Source organism: Kryptolebias marmoratus, linkage group LG2 (genome assembly GCF_001649575.2).
Source record: "Kryptolebias marmoratus isolate JLee-2015 linkage group LG2, ASM164957v2, whole genome shotgun sequence".
In the NCBI taxonomy this organism is placed as follows: domain Eukaryota; kingdom Metazoa; phylum Chordata; class Actinopteri; order Cyprinodontiformes; family Rivulidae; genus Kryptolebias; species Kryptolebias marmoratus.
In genome coordinates this window covers 24,229,711-24,250,445 of record NC_051431.1, presented here as the reverse complement: position 1 = coordinate 24,250,445, position 20,735 = coordinate 24,229,711, and the positions used below count along the sequence as shown (strand labels likewise).

The following is a 20,735-nucleotide window of genomic DNA, read 5'->3' as shown; positions in this document are numbered from 1 at the left end:
CATGATGACCACCAGCTCACACCCTGTCTCTTTTGTCCAACACCCACCCACACACACAAACTCTCTCACACACACACTGACTGTAATTATATTAGGACAGCTTTCTGTAACAGCTCACCCTGCTCAGAAACCCCCTGGAAGATCATGTTGCATGTGCGGGTTGGAGGAAGGACAGGTCAGGTTTTGTTGGTCAGCCCAATTGGCATCTGTTAACTCTGTTGACAAAGTGACCCCCCCACACACAGAAACACACACATATACATCACTATTTCCTATAAATGCTCTGATTTTACCACAGACAATAAAGAAGTAATAACTAACAAATTGTATTTACAAAAATAAAACAGTGTGATCAATATGACTGGATGCAGGGCTGGGGGATATAACCTTCTATCACAGGAAAATTTAAGGTAATACTGGTGATATAGCAAACAGCAACCTTTATACTGCAATAGCAGATACATTAATTTAATTCAATCAATAATGTAGCCTAGGTCAGGTTTCCCCTGGAAATCATTGGTTAAAGCATAATATAACCGCCCAACTAAAATGATTTAATAATTACTAATGAAACTTGAACCTGCAGCTTTTCAGGACCTCTGCACATTGCACTGTCTAAGTGGTTTTTAAAGTTTAGGATACCATCTGCAACGATTGGACCTTCTTGGCTTTTCCTTAGCTGTAGAAGTTACATAAACTGGGTCGTGCACCACCAGCTGAAATGACACAACCCCATCCCCCACCGCTGCCTAACAAGAGTTGTGACATCAGTATTGGTGCGAGATACCACTCAGGAGGCTGAGAACTGAAGGTATAAATATGCACAGATTAATAGAATTAATTAGGCAAAAGTAAAGTTCAGTGGCGTACCTGTTAACTTTAATAAAGAAAGGAACTCTCAGTGTCTTTCTCTCAGTTATAATAAAATGTGGGAATGTTTGTTGCTTTTTAACTAAAATGTGCAGCTTGCCAACAGTAACCTTAAACCTAAGCTTGTTGTTGTTTGTTAAGAATATAAACTTTGCACACTGTGCAGGTATTATGCTGGGAAATCAAATTTCGGAGCTGATCTTATAAATAATGGACTTGAAAGCTACATGCCGCCATGAGCAGTACTGACTGGGAGCACAGAGACACAGAACAACTCTGAGTCCCAGCCTGATGGATAAACACATGGATCTGCTTTACCTGCTGCTGTACATTAGTCCTGACTCAGTCTGGTCATTTTAGCCTCCTCAGTGCCATAGAAGCACGCTCCACCAGCCACCTACACATATACACCTCTCTGCTTCTCTGTACTGTTGCAAGAAAGAGTTTGCATTTGGTTTTGTCTGGGTTCAGGCGAGGCAGCGTCAGAACAGTCTATTTTTACGCAACTATTTTAATAATAATTCATTTAGTGTTTCTGTGAGAGTTACATATTGATGCACCAAATGAAAGATTTCTTGTACTGTGTTGTTTTCCAGTGGAGATAGAAGCTCTTTCCTTCAACCAGTTTGCCTTGGTTCTCATGCTGTTTTGCCACTTGTGCCAACACACACACACACACATGAAACACACACACACTCCTACACAAGCTCATAAACCACTGCAATGAATAAGGCCATCCTGTTCTGGGTCAGTCTTCAGTCTAAAAACCGGCCTGCTGGTGTATCTCCGCTGTGTTGCACACCTTTATTTTCTAATCACACACTTGGACACACACGTATACAGACCACTTGTCGTTTACTGTGTGTGACATGGTCCTCCCATGACAGAAAGTTTTGGATGATAGTGTCCTTATGTGGGTCACACAGTGTCAGCTGGAGTCTGCAGGGCCCCAAAACTGGGTCAGGCTTTGGTGTGCGCATGAGTGTGTGCGTGTTTGTGTGTGTACTTATATGTACAGTATGGACCAAAAGTTTGGACACGACTACAGTACACATTCAGTTAGAACTAGCAGATTTGTTTTGAAGTCTTTATTGCTCCTGGATACATGGTGAAATATAATGTGTGTGTGGTGATTAACATGATGTTCTAGAGTCTGTCTTTGTGTTTTAGAGTTAATTCAGTAGCCATGCAATGAGTAAAATGTCATGTTCACAAGTCCTTAAAAAGACTTTTACCTTTGTTATAAAATGACACAACAATTGTGTGTTGGGTTTCTTTCAGCACTGGTATGCTTTACGTATATATACACTCCGGATCAAAATCCTAAGACCAGTCAAAAAATTGCAAGAATTTGCATTTTGCACTATTGGATCTTAAGAAGGTTCTAAGTAGAGCTTCACAATGTTAAAGGAAAAAATCAGTGCAAGAGACAAGAACTTTTGAGTGGGAATTAATTGAAAACTGCATTTACACTCAAACATGATTATTTCAGATGATCAAAAGTTTAAGACCATAGCTCAAAAAACCCCAAAAACCCAACCAACCAAAACTCACAGAACCCAAAGTGCCTGCTGTTAATGTCTTGCTGCCAAACACCACAAAACACCCTCAGAGATCCAAGGAATGGGCAATAAAAACAAAGTATTATGCTTTTTGTATTCTTAAAAAGGCCACAAACTTGCCATTATTAGGGTAATAATAATGTGGAAATTTGCAAATTGGGACAACTTTGAAGATTAAGTCACGCCTATTCAACTACAAACCCAATGGCCAATTAAAGCCTTAATAAAAGGCTCCCACAAAGCTGTCAAAAACTCAAACTGGTTTGTATAAATTTAATGCTGTGAATATGCACTACATTTTAGAGCTACTTCCATACCTTGAGCCTTACATGAAGCTAATCAAAGTCTGCATCTGCCAAACAGACGATCTTTGGTAAACCATGCGATTGGCGAGAGGTGGGTAAAACTGTGCACCTGTAAGCAGTTGGCTGACTGATATCCATTTCACCTCATGAAATCACTTTCATCTTTTTTTTTTGCAAGTTTTCCAGAAGAAAATCAAAAGAATGAAGAAGTACCGTCCAGGGGGTCCTCACGTCTTTTTTTTACCCGAGTTAAGTGGCCGTCTGTTTATGCACCAAAGGAGAGCTATCATATCCTCCCAGCAAGACGCTGGGAGGATACCAAAACTACTTTTTTCCTGAGAATCTGCTGGCGTTCTGTCCTTGATGAAGTTGTTGTTGACAAAAAAGTTTTATAAATTACTGCCTGTGTGGCCTTCAAAGCCCCAGTATTTTTTATCTGGCCAACATGCAGTTGAAGTTGAGTAGCCCCAGGTTAAATACACTAGATCAAGCCAGATTACATCCAAATAAACAGGTTTTCCTGATTTCATGTCTCATTTGATATACAATATATCTATGGATGCAGTTAGAGAGGACATGGAGGTAGTTGGAATGAGGACAGAGGACACAGAAGACAGAAGTAGATGGAGGAGGATGACTCACTGTGGAGACCACTGAAAAGGGAACAGCAGAAAGAAAAAGAAGAAGTTTTAGAAAGTTCTTTAATTCTTTTGAATTAAACCCAGTTGACCTGAGTGTGTTTACTCAGCTAGGTTGTTCGTGTAGTTTTCTTGTTAGTACTTTGAAAACAGAAATAAATTAAATCATAAACTTGCACTCAGAACACTGAGTATGACAGAGGTGTGTGAGACGGGGAAAAAAAAGAAATGGGGCTGAAAGTACAATAATCCCTGTAGTAATGCTGACACACTGTTTATTCTTCCACATTCAGAGCTCTGGAAAAACTCGACTTTGCAGACTGAAAGGCTGAATGTGAATTATACCAAACCAGAAGAGACACAGGTGGTTAAATGAAGTGCACGGCAACAACTGAGCCAAAACTGTTACCACACACACATACATTGCTCCACCTCTTCCTATCCGCTCCTTATTTTTCTGGAGTTTCACAGACATGTGGCTTACCATAACCCGAAGTGTGAGTGACTCATCTAATGGGTTCGCAGTGTGTGTGTGTGTGTGTGTGTGTGTTTGGCGTGCACTCCCAGCTATCCTGCTCCCCCTCCTCGTCCTTCCTCCGTGTTTTAGGTGTGTTTCGTCAGCATCTGCTGCTGGAGACGTGTAAGGGAGGAGGGTGTCCCATTTAGTCCGAATCTCAGAGCTGCTGCTAAACACAGAACATCTGGATCTGGGAGGGTTACTGTGAGCGAGAAAGGGAGGTAGGGAGCCAAAAATATCAATCAGGCTCACATCTGGCAAGCGTGAAACACAGCTGGACTCATGCAGTCTAAATGGTGGGAGGACAAAGGTAACGCACACACGTACATTCATGACATTTGAAGTTCCGGACACATATATGTACATCTAGAGCAGTCCTCCTAATCTTTAAAGAGCTTAAATATACTCGTTAAAAAGCTAGGTCAAAATGTTCTTCTTTTCTCTTTCTCTGTTTTATGAGTCTAAGCACGTGGGTGATCGTTTTGCACTAAATTCATCCCTGTGAAACCCATTTCCTCACTTTCCCATCAGAAGAGCCATAAATGTTTAGCTTCAGGACACCCCCCCCCCATATGCTGTTGTCTGCTTTGGCTTAGAGCAGAGCAAAGAGGAGATGTGGGATGTAAACACCAGGTTTAGGGTTTAAGAAGAGGCGAAAACAAGAGGACTTTTGGGGTGAACAACTGTGAATGTCTGCAATATAACATCATATGAACATAAGTCATGCATCCTGCCATGTCCTGTGAAAAAAAACAACAACATCCCAGATGGCTGCTAACTCAGACTCTGGATGGGGAACAACTATGTGCTTATTGGCACCAGGCCTCCTCTTTGTGTAGTCTGCACTAAAGTACTCCAGAGATTTGCGTAGGTTTGTGATGTGGGACTTCATTTGTGCAGCTGATTTATAGATTTATTTTGATGTTTTGCATCCTCAGCCTGTCAGCCAGCCAGCCGAGCCCCTCTGTCTCACTCTGTTTTTAACTTTTGCAGATGTTGTGCAGGGTGAGGTCACAGCTAAGCGAGGCCTTTGCACTTCCCCGCCCTCATGTGTCTTCTCCGGTACTGAGTGTTTAAAAGCAGATTTCAATGGATGTCACACTGTGGTGCTCGGCAGGAGACTGACTTTCATGTAGCTTTCATCTGCGGTGTTGGGTTAGTCAGTTCCGGGCTGTATTTTTACACATTCCCCTTTTGTTTTGTTTTTTAAATTTAAATATAAGCTTTTAGTTAAAATATGAAACCAACATTGTTCCTCTGTCCTCAAACATTTTTATGATTTATGTTCATTTTTCAAAAAATACTTGCAGCTCAAGTTTATATTGAAGAAGGTTTAACTTACATTACATTGAAATATCCTTGAGGAAAATTCTGAGCTCCCTGTAATATCTCAATGTGTTCATCAGGGTTTGAGTGTTGCTGATAGGGAAATGCAGTCAGTATGAAGCCGATATAATGTGTTTGTAAATGGATGAATTTGACTTGTGAAACATTCATCCTTTTGCTTGCACTTATCTGTGTTTGTGTCACAGAGACAACTGGTCCAAGAGGAAAAGCCATACATCCATCTCCCAGCAACACTCTCCAGCTCTCCTGGGGATATCAAGGCATTTCCAGGCCAGAGAGGACACATAATCCCTCCAGTGAGTTCTGGGTCTGACCCAGGGTCTCCTCCCAATGGGGCATTCCTGGAAAACCTCATTAAAAAGCTGCTCAGGATGCTCTTAGATGCCTAAACCACCTCAGCTGACTCATGTCAGTACAAAGGAGCCGTGGTTCTACTCAGAGCTTCCACCAGATGATGGAACTCCTCACCCAACCCTTGAAGCTGAGTTTGGCCACTCTACAGAGGAAGCTCATGTCAGCAGCTTTTACCTGGGATTTCATTCTTTCAATCATGAGCCATATTTCATGACTGTAGGGAGGAGTTGAAATGCAAAATGGCCAATTAAATCGAGAGATTTGCCTTTCGACTCATCTCCTTGTTCACTACATCAGACCAGAGAAACGTCCTTACTCTGTTGATCCATCTCCATCGTACCATCACTCATAAACAAGAATCTCAAATACTTGAACTCCTCGGCTTGAGACTCACCCCTGACCTAAAGGAACCACTCCACCCTTTTTCCATTTGAGAACCACTGCCTCAACTTTTGGCCCTCTTTAAACAACACAGTTTTTATGTGAACCCAAAATATTTCTGTTGCGTTTCGGCCATTTCTGTACATGTAAACAGCAATCCGATTGTCTGACACTGAAGCCTTTTCAGTCCATGGATCAGTGTAAAATGCCACGGCTGCAGTCAATAGTTTTCTCTGCGTTTGTGCGAGTAGATGAACAACAGTAACAATGGTGGACAGCAGAGTGCACCTTTTTCAACGTGCTGCTGCAGCAACCCAACCTCACTGTCAAAGACTGAAGTGTCTGTGTGCATGCGTGTGTCGCTGAAATACAAAAATCACAGCTTCCATTACAATGACCTGGCATGAACGCTACACACTAGCATTACTATGTAAACATGTGACCTTTTCCACAATCAACATAGGAAAATCTGTAATGTTTCTAGGAGATTGTTCCTGTGTAAACATGTCCTTTGAGAGCTGATTCTCATCCCAGCCTCTTTACTCTCACATTCAAATTGCCTCAGTGCGCACTGAAGGTCATGGCTTAAAGGTGAAAACTGGATCACATCATCCTCAGAAAGCATGGATAAAACCCTGAGGTTCCTAAACACCCTCTTTTCTATGACTCTATGACTTTAAACTACGACTAAAAAAACAAGATCCCAAATACAAGCAGCTGAAATGAGCTTCCTTTGTCGGGAGGTCGGGCTCTGCCAAAGAAATAGGGTGGGGAGCTACATCCTCTGTGGGAGTTCAGGGTAGTACTGTTCCTATGCATGGACAAGGCATCTGATTAGGACTTTTCTCAGTTGCCTCTGTTTGGAGGTGTTTCAGGCACATATTTCCCAGATGAGACCCTAGGGAAGGCCTAGTAGTTGCTGGAGGGATTTTACTGTATGTCCTCTGTTGCCTGGGAACGCCTGAGGATCCTCAGAATGAGGTGGAGAGTATCTCTGGGGAGTGCAGATGCACTTTGTCACAAAGTTGGACTGTGCTTTTCTCCTTGACCTGCCATCTCTGTGACCCTACTTTGAATAAGTGGAATTGGACTGGATGGATGGATGGATGGATGGATGGATGGATGTTGGTTTTGTCCATTTTAGGTTATGTGCAGTTTACTAGAAGTGCTTAAAAAAAGGCTGATGCAGAATGAAGTTTATTAAAAGAATTGTGAGAAGTTAGATTTTGCTTATCCAACAAAAATGTCTGTCTTCACAGAATACTCAGGTTTTACTGTGCTGTTTTTCTTAAACTGTGGAAAATTTGGATTAAACCACCACACTTTCACACATTTTTATTTGATGAATGATGGATGATGAACAGGATCACTTGGTGCACTGTGTTGTTGTATGTTTCCCACCATAGTTCTTTGTTCACTTTCTTCCAGTTGTCCCAGACCTCAGCTTGTATCACTTTATTTCTGCGTCTTTTCCCTGTGACTTGGCATCACATGGCTGTTTACTTCGTTTTTCTCTTCGTCTCCCACACCATATGAGGGCAGGAATGGGAACATCCTGTATTCCCTCAGCAGCTCAGTCCCTCTACTCTACCCCCCATAATGCTCTTTTCGACTCCCTTATTGGGTAATTATGCATCAATTTGCTTTCATGGCCTCACACACGCCCATTCCCACCTGCTGCAGCAATGCTGGTGTCTGCCAGGTGCCAGTCTGATGGCACTTTGCCTAAATATGACTGGCACAGGCCTCGACATGTGTGCCTGCTGAGCTGCAGAGGGATTGTGCTTGTGTTTGTGTGTGTGTGTGTGTGTGTGTGTGTGTGGGAGGACCCATGTCTCGCATGCCAGGAATAAGTAAAGCCACTTGAACTGCTGCATTTGAATACTCCGCATTGCACACACATCTGAGTGTCTGTGTAAGACACATTACCAGCTACGTAGCAGTGATTACGAGAAGTGGTGTGTGTGTGTCTGTATATATTTGTCTGTAACCCCTGAATTGTGAAGCAGAACAGAGTGGGGTTCGCCTCAGAGTACAGATCAGGGCTTTACAAATGGATGTGACATGTCTTCAGTGGAAGATTAACATGCTGCCACCCTCTTTAAAAGCCAGAATGCCAGTCTACGAAGCAACCAGACGGTAAGAAAATTACAAGATTACTTTCATTTCTAATTAACTCTAGAAACATTGTGGCAAGGGAGCAGCGCCAGTGAAGCTTTTTCACGTTTTCCCATGGTTAATTTATTTCCTAACACAGTTATTTTAATAAGGATGCCAATACATAAGCATTAAAGCACCCTTGTTACTATTCATCCGTTAGACTTCTATTTTCGTCATGGTTCTCAATTTGCATTTCCTTCCGTAGCCTTGGAGAAACTCATGCAAAAAATACATCAAAACTGGCGGCTCGATAGGGGAAAGTGTGCTATGACTTCTAGTAGCAGTACATCACACAGCGTAGAAAGCACTTCACTGAAAGGCTGAGAAATGTCTCCACAGACAACAATGGGATTTTGGTGAAAACCCAGCTCTCTTTGGAGCTCAGGCATTCTTCACATTAGAAACATTATCTTGAGGTTAAACATGTCACAGAAAGTTGGACTTTATGTGTCTGAACTGGCATTTTGATACCTTTTAATGGTTTTTACACAATCGAAGTTTGAGTTTTATGGTTTTAGTTGATTTTACTACAAAATATTGAACTTACATTTTGATGACGATTGAGTTGTTAGAATTTTCAAAATTTTAGCAAACAAACTATTTTTACTGCCACAGATTTCATTCACCCTATACAATTTATACAACATTTCGTCTTCTTTCATCCAGTGTATTTCTCACTGCTTGAGGAAATATGATTTCCTCTCAAATCCACCCAGAATGGAGGGCACACCCAAGCTTCCGCTGACTCCCATTGTATCTGAGCTCAGATTTTTTTCTACAAAATAAAAGTGAAGGGTCTTTTTCACTTGTGATATCTCTAGATAAAACGCTGTAGACACCTAAAAACTGACGTGTGACGACCAGACACTTCTGCTACTTATGGTTCACTGATGTCTGCCTGTCTTCTTAAGAGTGCTGTCAGGAAGTGACAGACACAGGTGGTTACCATGGTGACCCTAATGAGCCCATGGCAAACAGCTTTAACATTTCCTTTGGTTTTATTTACACTTCTTATACAGGTTATACATCAAAAGATAGGCATCCTTCAGAATTCCTTCAGAAATGCTCTGGTTTCTTTTTGTTGCCGTATCCAAAAGCATCAAGTTCTCGAGGGCCGATGCGTACTGGTAATCTGGACAGACGGCGACCAAAATGGCTTGTATTAGGAATAAAAAGATGTGCTAATATGAGACAGTAAGAGAAGGAAAATTATTTGAAACCTAAATAAACAACAAAGGTGATGCAGTTAATACACCCTCAGAAGACCAGAGGATGTATGGGAGAGATACTTTTTAACTCTATATATCATCAAAGGGAGGCACGACTGCGGAGGAATGAAAACAGTAATTATTATTTTTAAACAGGTCATGTTTTGATTCTGTTGTGTTTCATTATGCTGGGAAATTAGCATCGCAAAACAGGCCAGCAGGCTGAATGGTCTAATTAGGCAGCAGAAAGAGGAATGTTCAGAAGGACTGAAGTGTGTGTGTGTGTGTGTGTGTGTGTGTGTGTGAGAGAGAGGGCTGATCTGCAGATCAGCTCTGTTGATGTGTCTTGCAGAGATGAAAGTGAGCCCAGTGTCTGTGTTACCTGTGAGATTTGTGCAGCCTGTAGCTGAGAGCAGAATCAATGGAGTGTCATGCGAACGGCCTGATATACTGACTCTCCTGTTAGAAATGATCACTGCATAACGAGCTTGAGCTAATCAATAAAAAATCACTTCACTCTCATCATTTTGTATGAAACGGGGCCATATTTACGTGCCAGGACTTCATATGTTGACACTGTCACATGTTTAATAATCTCAAATGACACAATGTTGTAATTGTTTTGCTTGTATGACAAGAGAAAGCAGTCGGTTGCGATCTGAAGGAATACTCCTGCTTGTCAGGCTGTGCTGCAGAACTGAACCAGCGTCTGTGTTTGTGTGTGCAGTTCCAGGGAGCACGTGAACCCGGAGATGAACAAGCTTCGTCAGAGTCTGAGGAGGAAGAAGCCCACCTATGTGCCCGAGGCCAGCAGACCGCACCAGTGGCAGGCTGACGAGGAGGCTGTACGCAAGGGCAAATGTAACTTTGCTGTTCGGGTAGGTTCTTTCAGGAATTTCCTACAATCTATGCATTTAATTTGGGAACATTAATTAGAATTTAATAAGAAAAGTAAATACCAAAACGAATTCTGCAGTTGCGAAGTTTTAAAAATGGCCGATCAATGGCCTGCAGTCTGCTGACGTCTAATCTTCAGCTCGACTTGTCTCGCCCTGAACCAGGTAGGTATTGAGAAGCGAGCTGGAAGTGGGCGGGACCAGCGAATGGAAAGACTATAATCCCGCTCCGGGTTGACCCGAGTAGGTCCGAGTCGAGCTCATGGGAAAATGCCACATGAGAGCAGGAGATTTGGAGTCAAACTGAAGAGACACTGACAGTAGGAGCTGGACCACAGAGAAGGAAGTGTGACAGAAAAGTGGCGTTACAGATTAGTGAGAGGACAGGAAGTGACAGGGAGCACGACGAGGACTCACAGAGGGGACAGAGACCCTGTCTGAGATTTAAAATGAGAAAGATGGAAACAGACAGGAGAGGAGATCAGAACAAAGGCAGAATGAAGAAACAAAAACCAACGGAGCGACAGAACAAAGTGCGGTTAGGTTGAAGATAATTGTCTGAATAGCTGGTGATGGGAGGTAAAACCGAGCTCTGAGTTTTACAACAATAGGCGTTCTCTCCTCCATCTTTTCTTTCTTTGCGCTTTCTGTTTTTCAAATTCTCAACGAGTCATGTTTTTTTAATGTCTCTTCAAGAGCTGCTGAACCGCACCAAGTGAGCAAAATCAGATGTTTTGTGCTCAGCACAGAAAGAAAAGTAAACTTTTAGTTCAGCAGAGAGCAAAAGAAACACAACTTTATTAGCTTCTGTTCTTAAGTCTGATCCTCTTACATCGCTGCAGGTATGGGTGGTAGTAATGAGCTTTTTTCTTTTCATTTTCTAATATAAGAAGCTCTAAAACATCTTTGAAAAAACTCATTTGCTATTGATCATATGAAAGGGATAGGTCAGACAATTGGAAGTGGGGTTCTGTGAAAAAGGGTATGAACAGTAATATCTTACTTGTCTTAGACCTCAGTTTGAATTTCCATTTGTAGAAATAGAGTTTAATTCTGACAGCACTGACAGCTAGACTGAACACAGCCTAGACCAGGGGTGGCCAACCCTGGTCCTTGAGGGCCACCATCCTGCATGTTTTACTTGTTTCTCTGCTCCAACACACCTGATTTGAATCAATGGGTGATTAACAGGCTTCTGCAGAACATGAAGAGGTGATTTAACCACTGAATCAGGTGTGTCGGAGCAGGGAAACAAGGAAAACATGCAGGATAGTGGCCCTCGAGGACCAGGGTTGCCTACCCCAGGCCTAGACCAAAGGGGATTATCATGGTCTTAGAAAGTGCTCTATGTTGTCATTACTGTATGTAGTCATACAATGACAAAACATGTTGTCTGCAGTTGACCTGTCACACATGTGAGATACACTCAAGTGGAGCTGTAGGCAGCTGTCTAATCGCCCAGAGAGCAGTTAGGTGCCTTGCTCAAGAACGCCGCAACATATGAGTACGGCAGGGAATTCAACCTGTGACTTTACGGCTGCCCTACCACTGCTCCACAGCTGCCCCTAACACTGTTTTCCAAAAAATTATAGTTGTTTATGTAAATCTTTCCACTTTTGTCAGCTTCATTATACATGGTTATTTTAGCGAAAACTTTTAAAAATCCCTGTCAGAAGTGACTCGCAGGTTGCACCAAAGGTGCTACAGCTAGCTGCTGGTGCTATTTACTCTAGCAACTAACCACAGAATTCTAAATATATAACTGTGTAACGTGAGACTGATGGCAGTACAAACGTTTATTAAACGATAGATAGATAGATAGATAGATAGATAGATAGATAGATAGATAGCACTTTATACACTTACCTACACCAGGTAAGATATTAACTGCTCATAAAGTTTCTACAAAACCCCTTTTCAAATTGTTTAAACTATTCAATTGATTATTCTCTTTTCCAAACCATCAACAGACAAATATTTGACATTTACCACATATTTATCTTTATACATTTGTACATTTACTCAAAATAGCTCAGATTTTCCTCTTCCGGCTAAAAAGGCATCACTGAGGAACAGAAGACGAGTTTGAAACTAAATTTTACATATGGTCAGAGACTAGACACAACTCGTTGGTGCTAACCTTGAAAATGTTGCATAAATATTTTATGCTGCACGAGTTTAAGAAAAATGAAGAAAGGAAAAGTCTTTCAACCATTTTTGTAGTAACCCTCTATATGCCATGTTGCCTGTTATCATAGCCCAAACATTGAATTTCATCAGTTTTCACATCTTATTTCCAAAATCTTCCCTGCATATTATCACACGAACCGGACAGATACAGTATTTCACGTTTGTTGGTTGGTGGTAACTCTTTCCCCATTTTGTCTCCTAATTGAGTTATCTTGTGCTTCTAGGAATGACTCAGTTGAAAATGAGTACTTTTTAAAATAATTTTGTCTATTTTGTCTGTATTCCTTACAGCCCATACTTTAATTTAGAATGGAGGCTCCTGAAAGTCTTCTTCGCTTGGCTTCTGGCTCCAGCAGAGCTATGAGAACTTTAATTGTGTCCCCATGGGCGCCGCGTGCACCACAGAGCAGAACGCTGGAGACACAACAAAAGAGGATGTGAGGCTATAAATGTCTCCGAACATCCTCTCACCCTGCTCTCATTATCAGCACCAACATACAGCCGTAAATCCAGTATGAGTGCATGTTCGCTACCGGTCTGCCAGCTCCTTCACACTTACTGAAACACCTTGTTTTGTTCTGACATATAGCGCAGCTCGGGCTTTGCTTTGATGAAGAGGTTCGGTAAACAAAAAAAAAAAGAAAGAAAAATTGAAAAACGATATAATCTGCTTGGGTTTGGCTATCAATACCTCTGCTCTCGTTTTGTTGCAGTATCTGGGCTTGGTAGAGGTGGAGGAGTCCAGAGGGATGCATGTATGTGAGGAGGCAGTGAAAAAGCTGAAAGTTGTAAGTATGCTCCCACCACACACACACACACACACACACACACACACACACACACACACACACACACACACACACCCTCTCACCCGTTTTCTGCTGGAGCTCCATTTTGTTGTGCAAAAGCAGCTGCAGAATCCCCTCAGAGGACTTAACCGACTTCACAGGACCTGATTAGACACCACCTAGATGCACCAAACTCATCCACCAGCGTATGGGCCACAGAAACACACACCCTCGTCCGTTACTTTCCACAGATTGCTCTCTCTTCTACTTTGTCTCCATTGGGCTCGTGCCACGAGATCTTGTGAGACCAAAGCACCACAGGGTTTCTTGTCGAACTGAAAACTCTCGCAAACCAAAACAAATTTGTCTTCCTCTTTTTTAAAATTTTCTGTTTCCAAAAAATACCCAACATATAACGCTCACAACTGCATTCTGTTATCAGGACATTGGATTTCTGCACCGTAGTGTTTTATTCTGTTCACATTGGACCTGCTGTCCTTATTCAGGGTGACTAGTTTTTAGGTTTGATTGTTTTTATCTTAATTTTTAAATAAGAAAAAGAAGAAAAAAAAACTGTATGGCCAGAGGGAGCCATAGGGGTGACCACTGCCTCCCCCCCTTGGTGGCGTCTCTGGTCTGCAGCTGTTGGAGGTGAGTTAGTGACTCTAAGTTGCAGGAAAAGGATTCTGAATTCACTGAATTCTGAGTGGCTGTGACCAATCAAGCAGCAAATTGTGCATTTGAAAATCGAGGGATTACAAAACTGCACTCTAGGCCGTGTACATTATTGTACCCATCTTGATAACCAACCCACAATTACAATTTAATTCACAGAAGTACACTCTTGGAATAATGATAGGCAATTTTTTAAAGTAATTATTCTACATTTTGTAATAAGAAGAGCCCAGTGCAGGTGTTAAAATACAGTGCTCTGGAATTCCAAAAACTAAAATGAGATGGCTTTGAGCGACAACTCCGCTACTGTTTTGCGACAAAATTTGCTGCCGAAAATTCAAGCGACGAGGCCTGCGAGCTTCTGCGACTCGTGAGGAAATTGACAAACCAAAGAAACGTTTTGAGACATTATTGAGACTCTCATTCCCCCAACTAATAATCAACAGTGAGATACTGACTTAAGTGCTTTCACTCTCCCCGGTGGGCCTTTATCCATATTTGTTTACCTGTTTACTCCATGAGCCCTCTTTCTGTCTCGTGTTGCAATGGAAAAAACAACATAGAGGGAACTCTATGACAGCTACACATGTATCTAAACACAGTGAAACACATTCACTTCAGCCCCTCCCCTGGGAAGCTGGACTCGGACAGGGAGCGTGTGAACGAAGTGACACAGAACAGCAAGTGTTAGACGGTAATAAATGCAGAGCGGCTGCACAGTGCAGACAACAGGAGTTTGAGTCACTCTGTTCAAAACCCATATATCCAGAGTTCATGTTCTGTTTTCAGTGTTCGGTCATTCTGAGTTCACTATCCTAGATGAAAGGAGCGTTATGTTTTACAGAGAAGGACATGTCAAGCTAAAATACTCTGTAAATTTGTTGGGTATTATTGGATTATTTGCTGAACATTCTCGGTCCACCAACCTCGCTCTGTTCTCTACTTTTTTTTTTTTCTTTAGAAGCAAACATTCATTCTGCATCCCTACCACATAACAAACGTCACATCTGAGAAAGCTCAGTCGAGTGAATTTAACACACATGAGAAATGTTTCACACATTAATGCTTGCCTCAGTTATATCCGTGTACCTGTTTTTCTTCTCCCGGTTGGCCTTTTTTCTTGTTGTTGTTGTTCTTTTCTTTCCATTCCCAGCTCCAGCTCTGCGTTTCTCTCACATGCTTCGCCTCATTTCTCTTCTTTTTCAAACTGTTTATGCAAACTGTTCAGGCTCCTTATCTCTTCATTGTTTGTTACGAAGCCATTTGCTGCTTTGCTCCGGCTTTCTGTTTCTCTCTTTCACGCAAACTCTTATGCAGACTCACATCTGCGATCCTACACCCCCCGTGTTCACACTCGCATAGACTTCATGCTTCTTTAGCATGTGTATTTTTAGGGTGGCCCCTGGTGAGAGTGTTATAAAGGCTGCCTGGTGCATGACAGTTTTCACTTCTACATCCTCTCGGATCGTACCTCACCTGCTTTAAGGATTTAATCCTGTTTTGCATCAGCAGTGAAAGTGTTTTTCACACGTTTCCTCGTATAAAGGCGTATTGATCGCACCTCTACAATACTTGTTTGAATAACACCAGCTACAGTCCTCATATGATAGACTTCTTTTTACAGAAACCAGAAAACAAAGGCAACAAGTTAACTACCTTTTGCTGTAGCTGTGATTGAACCAAAAGCGGCTGTAAGAATGAGCAGTGTTGTTATATTTTTAACTGTAATAATAGCTTAAATCTCAAAGTTTTTAAAGCGGTTCAGGCAATTGCTATTTTCTAAACCTTTACACCGGCCTCAAGTTTGTATTACAGTTTTTAATATACAATTCTGTGGTTATTTGCAACCACAAGTAGGAGCAGCAGAGGCTCCACTTGCATTCGGTGAAGATTGGACTCTAAAAGGTCTCGTCCACACTACTTTGGATATTTTTTTGCACCTGGTATCCAAACACACACAGAGTTTTGGGTGAAAAAACCCTTTAAAAACCTCCTTTTTTGTTGGATCTATTTGGAGAGGAGATACAGAACGTAGCAGCCTGTTTTGTGCGTGCCCACTATCACTTTGTGTCCTAGAAACCAAAACAATATCGGAGCTGTTTCTGCCGTTTTTGTCATAAGGCGTGGAGACAGAGGCGAACCCAAGACGCAGACTCATCTTAAAACCCAAATACTAATTTATTAGAATAAAAAATAACCAAAACAATGGGCTGACGAGGCAGCAAAACTAATAATAACAAAAATCCAAAATCCAAAAACAAGAAACAAAGCAAGGCATAACCAAACGTGACTACCATAGACAAAGTGGAAAACACAGCAAAAATGGAATGACCCAGTAGGGAATGAAGAGCAAAGACCGGTATATAAAGGCTGAGGATCAGGAGAAAAATGGGCACAGGTGAGTGATTACAAACAGGTGAGAATGATGGCAGTGATTAAGTAGTCATGGTAACGTGGGTGTGGCATGAGAAACTGGAAAGTAACAGAACAGCAAGGAATGAGAGAAGGAGGCGTGGCAAGTTACTGGGGAGGTGAAAGTGACAAGACATGAACACAAATCCAAAAGACAAACACAGCAGAACAAGAACCAGAAAAACCATCAAACAAAACACCAAAACCATGACAGTTTTACCTTCTTCTGTCTCTCTTCATTCCTATTCTATCTCCATTAACCTTTGATCGTGTGCTGAAATGGTTAACAACTGAGAGAAAACTGTAAATAGCATCAAAGGAAAATAAAAACAACCTACAGTTGTTTCGAGAAAATCATCAGCTGGTGTCTATCTCCATCAGTGTCCATAACAGGGACACATAGAGACACACAAGACAAACAACCATTCACGCTCTCATTCACACCTGGGGACAATTTAGAGTTACCAGTGAACCTAACATGCATGTCTTTGGTCTGTGGGAGGAAACTGGAGTACCCAAAGTAAACCCACGTGTGCACAGGAGAGAACATGCAAACTCCAGCCAGAAAGGCCTTCTCACTGGGAAGCGACAGCTCTAACCACTGCACCACCGTAGTGCCAAAGACTGTAAACATAGGCAGACCTCAGAACGGGACCAGCTTCTCTGTTGATTGGTTCCAGTAAAGTTTGAAGTCCTGCCTCCTCCGTGTAAACCAATGGGACATTGCCTTTGTTTAAAACTAAAAGCACACCTTAGATAATTGTTTTCAGGTGCTTCTTTTTATTGATTCCTATAGTTCTTATCCTGTATGTTCAAATATTAATTTTTCTAATACATTTAGCTGTAACTAGTTATATCATGGTAAAAGAAAGCTCCTGTGGAACAGGTGCACCCTGTGGTCACATTAAATTTTCCCTCTTTTTCTCATTGTATCGCCTGTTTCCACGTCTGAATCGAACCGTTATGGTTGGATAAGATTTGGATGTTCTTGTTTAGATCACCAACGCTGAGGTGCACTTCAAAACCTCACTTTTTTTTTTTAATTGGTCCATTTTAGCAATATTAAATTGTCCCGCAGCCACAGTTTCTGGAGGTTTTGCTGCTCACTGTTGTCAATATTTGTTAGAAAAATGCAGATGTCTGAAATAGGTCTACTAAAGTACATTACCATGTAACTTTGAAACCTTCATTTGAAGCTCTAAATGATTTCCTCTCACCTCTTTTTACTTTGCAGAGTGGCAAAAAGACAGTAAAAGCAGTGTTGTGGGTTTCAGCTGATGGACTCAGGGTTGTAGATGACAAAACCAAGGTAAGAAAATAGATTTTTATGTCTTACCTATGACTCCTTGTTTTATTTTCTTCTCTCTTCCTGTTTTATGTACCCTATTGCTCACTTGATAACGAGGAGAAAAAGGACAAATTTGTCTTCTGTAGAACACACACACACTCACACAGAGATATTTCACCTGCAGCTTCAGACAGATGTTCAGTAAAGTAAAGGTTAATTGGTCATAAGAAGATAAAAATGTCTGATATTATCAGTGTGTGTCTGTGTGTGTGTGTGTGTGTGAGAGAGAGAGAAAGTCAGGAATGTTTGCTAAAGTTGCTTAGTGGGGCAAAGAAGATCAAGTAAACACAGACACACACTTTCACTTCGGGGTGTCTGGCAACATGGGAGGCCTCCTCCAGTGAGTGCAGAAAGCTGTGGCTCTATTGACGGCTGAGCAGAATAAAAAACAGCAGAGAGACACAAAGCCTAAAGAAAATGGCCTTTTTTGTTTCGACACCACTCACATGACCTCACTTTTCCAACTCCCTAATCCCGCTCCTTTTTTCCCTTTTGATCTAATCGCCCTTCTCCTTTTACCTTTATAATCGCGTAAACCTGATCTGTCTCTTGCCATGTTATCGTCAGTGTTCTCCAGAGGCTTTTAAACATGGTTGCATGTGAACCTCTGTGTTGTGGTCAAATGTGTGTTAAGCAAAAACTCTGGTTCTTAATCATTTTAATGGTTCTGCCACACTGTTTTGTATTTGGTAAAAAAAAGTCAAGTCCTGGGACATTTAACGTTCAAGATGTGTTCCTGTAGTGTTGGTCGAACGGTGGGAAACTTACAGCTTCTTCTTGTCTCAGTTCTTCCATGAGCCTGTGGTAATGTTCAGCTTTCTGTCAGTACCTAGCCATGGTCTTACCCACCATTCTCTGGGTCTTCTTTTGACTGGTGCTCTTTGTTGCCCTGCTCTGAGATATTTCATTCTGTTCTCCTTGTATCAAAGGAAAGTCCACAATAGCAACTTGCAAATGAACCTTTCTCCAGGTCCATGTTTGTGAAATAAATGCCAAGCAGAAAATGTTGGTTTTACACTTTTTATAGCACATAATATGTAACAGGACACAGTATGTAAATGGTACACTCACGGGACTACATGTACTCCCGCAACGTAACATGTATACAACAGCAACTCCAAGGCGTTGTGAACAAAATCTTATTTACGCAGTATATAGCCCCAAAACAAAGGAAGTCACCACTGGTACGCAGTTTTAACGAGACTGAGGGCATATCTCACTGGTTGCAACTGTTGGAGATGAGCTGGTGACTGAAAATTGTGATAAAGCTGGATGAAAATGGGAACATTTTCTAAAGCAGTCTCCCTGAATCCTGGGTGTTTGCGAACAGTGTGCCATGCGGCCGCATTTGGTGATTTGCAAATCGTAGCCACTTTTTGTGTTTACAACTTGTAAAACAGTATTTTAGGCCATGTACATTATTTTGTTGCCCACCTCCACCCAGATTATTCAATTTTTGCAGCTGCCCCTGCGTTTATGATTTAATCTACTGGAGTACACTTTTCAAATTAAAATGGGCAGATTTGGACCAGTCAGACCCGGACATTTGGGACTGTAGCCTCTGTATATTTTCTGTCAAAAAAGGTGTCAGAATGCCGCTCTAGCGCTCTATAATTACGGAAACTAAATTGAGACTGATTTGAGACAGTTTAGATGTCTGTAAAAACTCTGCAACTAGTTTGCCTTTTCTGCAAATATACTCTACGCCTCACTCGAAGAAACTGAGAACCCCCTTGAACATTTCAAGACATTTTGGAAACTCCCTCTCAAATGCTATCCGCAAACTACTTTGCAACAGCCGCAGCTCAGTGAGATACTACCCTAAGAAAGGCGATCAGTGTCAGTGCCTATTACACATAAAAGCACAACAAGTACACCACAACATTGTGGCAGTGCCAAAAGAGCATTTGTGTAGTGTAACATGAGATTATTGTTGGGTTACTGCTACATAGCTTTCATTATTAAGTCATATATGAGTTATTAAGTGTGACATTTCAAAGTTGCCTTGTTCATGCAGCAGAATTATTTTAACCTGACCAATAAATCTGTGACAACTTGGCGTTCCTGGAGATCACATTGTGTTTGCTAAAGGTTCACCTACATGAAGATGTCATGTTGTGATGGTATTTTCTTACAGCCACAGATCTCAACAAACCAAAATTCAAGGCAGATGTGCATATGTAAGATGAAGGAATAAAGACACAAAACGTGACATCTGTCGCATGAACTAGGAACAGCAACCTTAGTATGAAGCATACCAAGGTTAAAGCTGATGTAATATATACTTTACACAAACCAATACCCTGGAGATTATGGCATTCATGAAATGTGTTACTCACAGTAATGAGCTCCCACCAAAATATAGATTTATTGTCTTTCAGCTCATTGTTTTGATTCGCTTTCACTCCTGTTGCAGCATAGGTTTCAGATGCACATTTGTTTGTTTATTGTCACAATAAATGAACTTTTCAGCCTTGGCTCATCAGTAATAATCATACAGATAAAGCAACAGGCCGGTGAGATGTTTAACAATTACGCATTGTTCGCAGGAGAGGAAATGAAAACTGATTCTGCATTTGTAAGATAACCAGACGGACTGAATGGAGGCTAATCTGTTTGCATGGTGAATACATAAAAAAAAAAAAAAAAACACCTAATAATTTTTTTTCTAATGAATGTGGATGTAAGAAATTCAAATATTTCTAGACATCCAGCAATTATGACCCTTATTAATGCCCTCCTTTTTTTTCTTAGAGCCTCTTCATCATCTTTCTTCAGCCATCTATGAATCATTCAGAGTGCTCTTATTAAAACCCACACGGCCCTTATTCAGAGCCATTCCCATTCTCTGTAACTGTGAGGCAGTGGTTGATTTATGCATATGGATTACAACAGCTTTGCAGGATTTTCTCCGTACACCATCCACGGAACGAAATGGGAACTCTTTTTTTTTGTCCAATTCAGCAGCTTGTTTGTGCTCAAAGCAGAGAGATGTTTCTGTGTTGATGACAGCCCGAGTCACAAAGTGTACCGCAGTGCTGTTTTCTTCCTTTTGCTGAGACAAAAATGGAGACTGACGCGCAC

The 20,735-nt window shown here is 41.5% G+C and overlaps 1 protein-coding gene across 5 annotated transcripts in view; it reads left to right on the top strand.

Moving 5' to 3' along the window:
* Positions 1 to 20,735, top strand: part of numbl (NUMB like endocytic adaptor protein) — a 77,888-nt gene that overhangs the window by 44,784 nt on the left and 12,369 nt on the right. For 2 of the 5 annotated variants that reach the window (XM_017435363.3, XM_017435362.3), the window contains exons 1-4: positions 7,818 to 8,113; positions 10,070 to 10,220; positions 13,142 to 13,216; positions 17,538 to 17,612. In XM_017435363.3, the coding sequence (XP_017290852.1) occupies positions 8,028 to 8,113; positions 10,070 to 10,220; positions 13,142 to 13,216; positions 17,538 to 17,612 (387 nt within the window). In that variant the 5' untranslated portion in view covers positions 7,818 to 8,027. Of the gene's footprint in view, positions 1 to 3,934; positions 4,203 to 7,817; positions 8,114 to 10,069; positions 10,221 to 13,141; positions 13,217 to 17,537; positions 17,613 to 20,735 lie in introns of those variants that run through there. The other 3 variants (XM_017435366.2, XM_017435365.3, XM_037980076.1) reach the window with 2 other exon arrangements.